General features: G+C 49.2%; 1 protein-coding gene across 1 annotated transcript; it reads left to right on the top strand.

Moving 5' to 3' along the window:
• The first annotated feature begins 1,688 nt into the window (after positions 1 to 1,688).
• On the top strand, positions 1,689 to 2,648 carry LOC141478856 (olfactory receptor 14A16-like). The gene has a single exon (XM_074167799.1). The coding sequence runs from the start codon at positions 1,689 to 1,691 to the stop codon at positions 2,646 to 2,648; it is 960 nt and encodes a 319-aa protein (XP_074023900.1).
• Positions 2,649 to 9,802: the final 7,154 nt, after the last annotated feature.

The following is a 9,802-nucleotide window of genomic DNA, read 5'->3' as shown; positions in this document are numbered from 1 at the left end:
AAGGACACAGAGGCAGCATTTAGCCAAAAGAAATGGAATCTGTGCTTTGAATTTTCCACTCTTGGTTGGTTAGATGGGCAGTGGGAGATCTGAATTTACATCTCCATTCCCATGAAGGCAATGAGACCCCAGTTTTTGTTAGCACTTGTCCGAGCTGCTCCTTTAGCCCGTGCACACCCAGAGATGCCCCTGGGCCATTCCCTGCTGCAGAAGGTGTCTGCAGGGCAGAGCTGAGCCCTCAGCAGCTGGGATGGAGTCTCTGAGCACTGAAAGGGGGGAGACCTGGGGGCAGAGAAACAGCCCCCAGCAGCGACAGTGCAGGCAGCAGAGGCATGGGCAGGGAGTGAGAGGGAGCTGCTACAGGAAGGGTGATGGGAGGGGGGATTCCAGCACCTCCCTGCCATCCCCTGCAGCGCAGATGCCTTCCCTGCAGCAACTTCCCTCTCCCACACAGTAGAGTCCCCAACCCCTTCACATCTTGGGGACTTAGTCCTGAGTCTCCCTCCCAGCAGCCCAAGCACCAAAGAGGAGAAATGCTCGCGTGTCTGACTGTGTCTCCCTGTCCTGCCTCTCTTGGCAGGAGAACTTTGGCCTGTTCCCCTCTTGCCCCTGCTGCCCTTGTTCTTCCCCTTCTTTTGGCTGTGGTGGGGGGTGAAGATTCAGGTGCAGCTGAATGCTGGTGCTGCATCCTGTCATCCAGGTTTATCCATGGAGGAAAAGCATCCAAATTGCTGAATATCTGGGTCTCTGGGGACTGCACTGTGTGGGGCTGAGGGTAAGTCGACCCTCCCATCAAAACTCCTCATCTATAGGACAGTGGACTCTTTCCTTGGAGGGTCCTGTTGGGTGCCACGCTGCCTTCCAGAAGGGCACAGCTTTCCCACGGCATCTCTGTGTTTTCTAGGAACCCCACGGAATAGACATGACAGTGGCAAGGCCATGTCAGTCCTGCTGGAGGGCTGAATGTAGGCAGCTGCAATGAGCCCTCTGTGTCCCCGACTGGGAGGGGAGAGCTGAGATCCTTCTCGGGTCCAGCGAGATGGGGTGGGGGGTTGGGAGACCTCCACTTGTAAATTTGGCTCTTCTTCTCTCAGCAGTGTCCATTTCTTCTCAGGGAACATCTGGTGTGATCAATCTTTCTCCATCTCAAAGTGGTACCAGCCCAGTGTAGCTGAGAGCAATCCCGATGGACAGACGGGCTGTCCTCGCTCTGCACGGAGGGACAGTCCCCTTGGCTCTTAGGACACACAAGGTTTTGCTCGGGGCATATCAGAAATGCCAAAGATTTCTGCCTTAAAAACACTCCTCGGGTGTGGTGGGGAAAACTGAAACAGATCAAACAAAAAAAGTCCGACCAGCTCTGCTCTGCCGTCGGGCGAATTGGGAGTGACAAAGCTGAAAAGCCCTTTGATGCCAGGAGTGGATTTAATCAGAGATCGCCCCGAGTTCCTGTTTAACTATTGCTGTAGGGCAGGAGTGAATCCCGCAGCGCTCACAGCTCCCTGATGGATCGTCAGCCAGCACCCACCAGAGTGTGCAAAATGGAAGTACTAAAGGTCTTCTTGAAATGGAAAAGCCAGTTGGGTGGGTCTCTAAGAGAAATTGAAAACTTTTTTTTCTGAGAATTCTGCCCTGTCTTCTCACTCTCTTTCCTTCCATGGACAGGTCTCCAAGCCTGCTGAAAGAAAATGTCCAACAGCAGCTCCATCACCCAGTTCCTCCTCCTGGCATTTGAAAACAAGAAGGAGCTGCAGCTCTTGTACTTCTGGCTCTTCCTGGGCATCTACCTGGCTGCCCTCCTGGGAAACACACTCATCATCACCGCCATCACCTGTGACCACCGCCTCCACACCCCCATGTACTTCTTCCTCCTCAACCTCTCCGTTCTTGACCTGGGCACCATCTCCTCCACTGTCCCCAAATCTCTTGCAGTTTCCCTCTGGGAATCCAGGGCCATCTCGTACTGGGGATGTGTGGCCCAGCTCTTGTTCTTTTTCTTCTTTATCACAACAGAGTATTGTCTTCTCACTGTCATGTCCTACGACCGCTACGTTGCCATCTGCCAACCCCTGCACTACGGGACCCTCCTGGGCAGCAGAGCTTGTGTCCACATGGCAGCAGCTGCCTGGGGCAGTGGGTTTCTCAATGCTCTCCTGCACACGGCCAATACATTTTCCCTACCCCTCTGCCAGGGCAATGTCCTGGACCAGTTCTTCTGTGAAATCCCCCAGATCCTCAAGCTCTCCTGCTCACACTCCTACCTCAGGGAAGTTGGGCTTCTTGTGGTCAGTGTCTGTTTAGCATTTGGGTGTTTTGTTTTCATTGTGGTGTCCTACGTGCAGATCTTCAGGGCCGTGCTGAGGATCCCCTCTGAGCAGGGACGGCACAAAGCCTTTTCCACGTGCCTCCCTCACCTGGCCGTGGTCTCCCTCTTTGTCAGCACTGCAGTGTTTGCCCACCTGAAGCCCTCCTCCATCTCCTCTCCATACCTGGATCTGGTGGTGACTGTTCTGTACTCAGTGCTTCCTCCAGCTGTGAACCCCCTCATCTACAGCATGAGAAACAAAGAGCTCAAGGATGCCATTAGAAGGCTGATTTCATGGACCTTCTCCAAGAGTGACAAATTTGCCACCTCTCCCCACCAATGATTCCCACACTATCTGATTACGTCCTTTTTTTTTTTTTTTTATTTTAAAGCATTTTAGTTATCATGATTGCTGTTGTTATTTGTGTTCATGTTTATTTTAGTTCTACAGAAATGTTTGCGTTTGCATCCCTGCACCTGAGACATGTACCTTCTTTGTGTCACCTGCTTCCCTTATAAAAGTGTGTTTAACAGTGGCTCAGAGCTGGCCTCTTACGCAGCATCTCTGTAATAAAAGGGGATCTCCGCAGTGTCCTGCTTTCATACCGGGATCTATCTCCCAGCAGGCCTGAGAAGCACACCTCTAGAGATCCTCTTCCTCCATGTGTTCAGGAATGAAAAGCTCTGACGTTTTAGAAATGTAAAACTGGGTTTAGAAGTCACCAGTTGGTGTCTGGTGACAGATAAGATGGTGAATGGATCTGAGGGATGTACTCAGGGCTTTCACACAGGTGACATTAAGGACACCCAGCGTCTTGGAGGGGAATCTAGAGCGGTCTGGAGAGCATGGTGGTCCTCCTGAGTCGAGCGTGTTCCTTGGTGTCGCGGTTTTGGCTGAATTTACCAAAACCGGACCGGCAGATGGCCCTTCCCCCCCCCCTTCCCCCCCCCAAAAGAGGAGAGAGGAGGAGAAAGAGATAAGGAGATTCAGAAGTTTAGAATGAACTAAACTACTTTAATGAAAAATTAATATTAAAATAAAAATAAAGAAGAAAATAATGAAATAGATACAATATATACAAAACCGTATCAAGCTCCCAGGATGACAGTCACGTCACCGGCAGGCACTGGGGAAGTCCCAGACTGGACTCAGTGACGAATGGGAACTGCTTTCTAGCTCTGGAGTCAGGAACACACGGATCGGGATCAAAGGCAGATGAACAGACAGAGTCCTCTCTGGACGTCGGCCATCGCAGGAAGGGGCTGACCCTTTGATCCCTCAGCTTTTATACTGAGCATGGGGCAGATGGGATGGAATACCCCAGATGGTCAGGTTTGGGTCACCTGTCCTGTCCACTCCTCCCCACCGATGTGACCCCTCTACGTTTTTTCAGTTTCTGACCATCTAAGGGGGCAAATAACGAAATTGGCTGCCCTTGGTTGTTATAGCAATAAGTATAAGCAAGGGCCTCCCTGCATACCATTCCTTGGCATGGAGCACAAACATTGGGCTTATCACTCTGAGAACGAGCAGTTTTCTCCACAATATGCCGTTAATTTCAGAGAGTTAGAGGAGACCTAGCTAGGATGTAAAGTTACAGAACAGAAAATTGGTTCGGTTTTACTTCAAACCAGGACATTCCACCCCTTATTCCATACCATTTGCATCATGCTTAGATTACAACGACTATCATCTCTAAAATCTATACATACATACATATATAGATAGATATATGTAAATCACTCAGGTATAATTTATCTCTATATACAAAAGCTTAAGTCCATTTCACAGCAGATCAGGTTCTCAGGGTAGGAAAGACAGTGTGAAATTCATTGTGGTTCGTGCCCATGGGTAACATGTCCATCTCAGAGAAGTTTTACTAGACGCCACTTGATCAATCCGGCTAGGTTTCATCCTGAAAAACACTTATAGAACACTGTTAGTATTGTAAACAACTAACATCATACTCGGAATTAAGTATTCTCACCCAGGGTCAAATTCCCTTGAGGTACACATTGAACTTCTCCATTCTTCAGCATCACCCACCAAGTACATCCAGGTCCTTGAGCAAAAACAGTCCCACGAATGGGTTTGCCTTTGCCCGAGGCAGGAAAAACCCATACAGTTTTCCCTAGTATATTCCTTTCATGCACCACAGGGACTTTATCCCCTTCTACAATATGTAAAAGGTCTGATTGAGCAGGACCACCTCGATTGATGGATCCCCTGGTATTAACTAACCAAGTAGCTTGAGCTAAATGCTTGTCCCAATTTTTAAAGGATCCACCACCCATCGCTTTTAGGGTAGTTTTTAACAATCCATTGTATCGTTCAATTTTTCCAGAAGCTGGTGCATGATAGGGAATATGATATATCCACTCAATACCATGTTCTTTTGCCCAGCTACTTATAAGATTGTTTTTGAAATGAGTTCCATTGTCAGATTCAATTCTTTCTGGAGTACCATGTCGCCACAAGACTTGCTTTTCAAGGCCCAGGATGGTATTCCGGGCCGTGGCATGGGGCACGGCATAGGTTTCCAACCATCCGGTGCTTCCTTCCACCATTGTAAGCACGTAACGCTTGCCCTGGCGGGTTTGAGGGAGTGTGATATAGTCGATTTGCCAAGCCTCCCCATACTTGTATTTCAACCACCGACCTCCATGCCACAAAGGTTTTAACCTTTTAGCTTGCTTGATTTCGGCGCATGTTTCACAGTCGTGGATAACCTGCGCAATAGCGTCCATGGTTAGATCCACCCCTCGGTCACGAGCCCATTTGTACGTTGCATCTCTTCCTTGATGACCTGAAGTGTCATGGGCCCATCGAGCTAAGAACAATTCACCTTTATGTTCCCAGTCTAAATCTGTCTGGAAAATCTCAGCTGCTCGGTCCACTTGCTGATTGTTCCGATGTTCCTCAGTGGCTCGATTCATAGGTACGTGGGCATCTACATGGCGTACTTTCACGACTAGTTTCTCTAGCCGGTCAGCAATATCTTGCCATAATTCAGCAGCCCAAACGGGTTTACCCTTGCGCTGCCAGTTGCTCTGCTTCCATTGTTTTAACCATCCCCACAGAGCATTTGCCACCATCCATGAGTCAGTATAAAGATAGAGTATTGGCCACTTTTCTCGTTCAGCAATGTCTAGGGCCAGCTGGATAGCTTTTACCTCTGCAAATTGACTTGATTCACCTTCTCCTTCAGTAGCTTCTGCAACTCGTCGTGTAGGACTCCATACAGCAGCTTTCCATCTTCGATGCTTTCCTACAATACGACAAGATCCATCAGTGAACAAAACATACTGTTTCTCATTATCTGAGAGTTCATTATATGGTGGGGCTTCCTCAGCACGTGTTACCACCTCCTCTGGTGGCATTGTGAAATCTCCGCCTTCGGGCCAGTTTGTGATCACTTCTACAATTCCTGGACGATTTGGATTTCCTATTCGAGCTCGCTGTGTGGTTAAGGCAATCCACTTACTCCAGGTAGCATCGGTGGCATGATGAGTAGAAGGAACTTTACCTTTGAACATCCAACCTAACACTGGCAATCGGGGCGCCAGGAGGAGCTGTACTTCAGTACCAATTACTTCTGAAGCAGCTCTAACTCCTTCATATGCTGCCAAGATTTCTTTCTCAGTCGGAGTATAGTTGGCCTCGGAGCCTTTATAGCCTCGACTCCAAAATCCCAGGGGTCGACCTCGAGTTTCCCCTGGTCCTTTCTGCCATAGGCTCCAGGTAGGGCCGTTATCTCCAGCTGCAGTATACAGCACATTTTTAATGTCCTGTCCTCTTCGGACTGGTCCAAGTGCTACCGCACGCACAATCTCCTGTTTAATTTGTTCAAAGGCTTGTCGTTGCTCAGGACCCCACACAAACTCATTTTTTTTTCGAGTCACTTCATAGAGAGGTTTCACAATCTGACTATAACCTGGAATATGCATTCTCCAGAATCCCACAACGCCTAAGAAGGCTTGTGTTTCCTTTTTGTTAGTAGGTGGGGACATAGCTGTTATTTTGTTAATCACCTCCATTGGGATCTGACGATGACCATCTTGCCATTTAATTCCCAAGAATTGGATGTTTCGTGCAGGTCCCTTGACCTTACCTCTTTTCACAGCAAAACCTGCTTTCAGAAGAATCTCAATTACCTTCTTACCTTTCTTGAAAACTTCTTTTGCTGTATTACCCCACACAATGATGTCATCAATGTACTGCAGGTGTTCTGGAGCTCCACCCTTCTCCAGTACAGTCTGGATCAGTCCATGGCAAATAGTAGGGCTGTGTTTCCACCCCTGGGGCAGTCGATTCCAGGTATACTGGACACCCCTCCAGGTGAAAGCAAACTGTGGCCTGCACTCTGCTGCTAAAGGAATAGAGAAAAAGGCATTAGCAATGTCAATTGTAGCATACCACTTGGCTGCCTTCGACTCTAGTTCATATTGCAGTTCTAGCATGTCTGGCACAGCAGCACTCAGTGGTGGTGTGACTTCATTCAGGCCACGATAGTCTACTGTTAGATGCCAGTCACCATCAGACTTGCGCACTGGCCATATCGGGCTGTTAAAGGGTGAGCGAGTCTTGCTGATCACTCCTTGAGTCTCCAGCCGACGAATCAGGTTCTGAATGGGAATCAAAGAATCTCGGTTAGTGCGATACTGTCGTCGATGCACCGTGGAAGTAGCAAGTGGTACCTGCTGTTCTTCAACCTTCAGCAATCCTACCACAGAAGGGTCGTCTGAAAGGCCAGGTAAGGTAGACAGCTGTGTAACACCCTCAGTCTCTACAGCTGCTATACCAAAAGCCCACCGATACCCTTTCGGGTCTTTGAAATACCCTCTCTTGAGGTAGTCTATGCCAAGGATGCACGGAGCATCTGGGCCAGTTACAATAGGATGCTTTTCCCATTTATTCTTATTCAGGCTCACTTCGGCCTCCAGTACAGTCAGTTCTTGAGATCCTCCTGTCACTCCTGCAATAGTTACTGATTCTGTCCCTTTATGATTCGATGGCATTAGGGTACACTGTGCAGCAGTGTCCACCAGGGCTCTATACTTTCGTGGCTCTAATGTGCCAGGCCATCGAATCCACACAGTCCAATAAACTCGGTTATCCCTCTCCTCCTCCTGGCTGGAGGCAGGGCAACCCTAATGCTGAGGACAGCATCTCCAATTGCAAGGTGAGCTCCTGTCTGGACAGGGGCAGTGCATATTCTGAACTGGAGCAGCCATATTCATGTAACCATCCTTTCTTCTGTTTGCTTTACCTTGCAACTCAAGCACTCGTGACTGTAGGGCTGAAGTAGGTTTTTTATCCCATCTCCTCATGTCCTCTCCATTATTGCAGAGGCAAAGCCACAGGAAACCTCGAAGCGAGTCCTGTTTCCCTTTGGTTGGTCTCATAGGAGGGCGTTTTTTCTTAATGGCTGCAACTCTGGTCTTAACTGCAGCTTGGGTCTGAGCAGGCACCTCAGTCTGAGCTGCAACTTGGATCTGAGCAGGAACTTGAGCCTGAGCTGCAACTTGAGCCTGAGCTAGAGAAGAGTAAGATTCTCTCCCAATCTCAGCAAGTTTTTCAAGCAGTTTGTGAAAAATTGTCTCGTTTTGCTCAACTATTGCCTTGGTCATTTTCTCTATTGTCTCATTCTGTGTCTTATTCTGTTCAGCCATCTTCTCAGTTTGTTCAGCCACTTTCTTAGTCAGGTTTTCTATTGCTGCAACACCGATGGGACGAGAGAGACTATCTTCATACTGTCGCACCCTATCAGCGACCTCATTTACAGTTGGGGTATCAGTATCAGATGCTCCCCAGACCATTGTTGACAAAGTGTGGGAATACACTGATGGTGCACTCTGCACAAACTTTTTCAACAAAGGTCGTTGACATGGCATTTCATCAGGATTTATAGTCACTTGCCAATCACCATAAATCACTTCTCGAATAGCCAGTTCTCTCAGGTATTGAATACCTTTCTCCATGCTGGTCCATTGCCTTGGACGGCTTTGGATATCATCCTTAAAGGGATATCTGCTCTTTACAGCTGATAACAGTCGCCTCCAGAGACTGAGTACGTCTGCCTTATTCCCAATCGCTTTATCAATACCTCCCTCTTTGGCCAGATTTCCCAGCTGGCTGGCTTCTCTACCATCTAAGTCTATGGAATTAGCTCCACTGTCCCAGCATCGGAGCAACCAAGAGAGAAGTGGCTCCCCATCATGACGAGTAAAATCCTTCCTCAGATTTCGCAAATCCTTTAAGGACAAAGAGTTAATAATTACATCTACATCTGAGGCATCATCCTGTATCGAGGCTGGCTGAGAAGGACCCTCTCCCCTATCTACCTGAGAAGGGGCTGTTGACCGTGTTGTAAGAGGGTGCTTTCCTTTATCTACACCAGACGGACCCTGTCCTGCATCTTCATCAGAGGAACCCTCTCCCGAGCTCTCTAGCTTGGGCATGTCCTTGTCGTAAGGGGCAGGGGACGGAGCCAACCTCTTTTTCTGCTTCCTGGTCACCGGAGCAACTTGTGCCGGTTCTGCTGGCGCTGGGGGAGCGGCAGTGCTCGGTTTGGGAGCTGGAGCAGTGACAGCGCTGGCTGTCGGGGCCGGAGCGGCCGGTGCAGCTGCGGGCGTAGGAGGGGCTGGCGACGGAGATGCGGGGGGTGCGGGCGGCGGAGCCACTTTTACCGCCGGCTGCGGAGTGACCGGGGCCGGAACGGGCCGGGGCGCGGCTTGTGCCGAAGCCGGTGCCGGAGCCGGTGGGGGGGCGACCGCTGCCGCTGGGGCCGGTGTTGGCGGGGCCAGGGGCGTGGCTTTCGCCGGGGCCGGAGCCTTGGCTTGTGCCGGTGGCTGTGGGGGAGCAGCCGATGCCGTTGGCGCCGGTGTCGGCGTGGCCTTGGCCGGTGCCGCTGGCTTGGCTTGGGCCGGGGCCGGGGCTGGGGCTGGTTCTGTTTGTGTCTGAGCAGCAATAGTGCATGTCACACAACGCTCATTCTGATACTCCTCAAATCTAATAAGATCTAACGCCTGCAGCACATTCAGTGACATAAGTATCAAAATCAGGCCCACATGACAGAGACAATCATAACAATCATTCTCTGTCCAGCCCGTAGGTTTTCCACCCCTTAGTTCAATTGGTAACATTTTGAAATAATCATGAACAGGCAAAGTAAACTTTCCCCAGGCAAAATCAAAAGTATAATTAGCGGCAGAATCTATTATGCGATGCCCGAAACATGAAGATACCCTACCAAATGCAAATCTCAGATTATACACCTGAGCACCAGCCCACACCAACATAGCACGCCTATACCATCGCATCCAAACACAGAACAAATATAAACCTACCTCAATACAACAAGTCAATATGTCCAACCAGTTAAGCACCACTAAATCAATCAACTTCATAAAAAAGTCCCTAAAAATATCATATACCATATCCTGTAGGTACAACATGGTGAAAGCAAACTGGAATTCAAACTATTCAGGCAATCT

This window comes from Numenius arquata, unplaced genomic scaffold (assembly GCF_964106895.1).
Source record: "Numenius arquata unplaced genomic scaffold, bNumArq3.hap1.1 HAP1_SCAFFOLD_45, whole genome shotgun sequence".
Lineage (NCBI taxonomy): Eukaryota > Metazoa > Chordata > Aves > Charadriiformes > Scolopacidae > Numenius > Numenius arquata.
The sequence above is the reverse complement of the archived record's forward strand: the minus strand, read 5'-3'. Positions and strand labels throughout refer to the sequence as shown.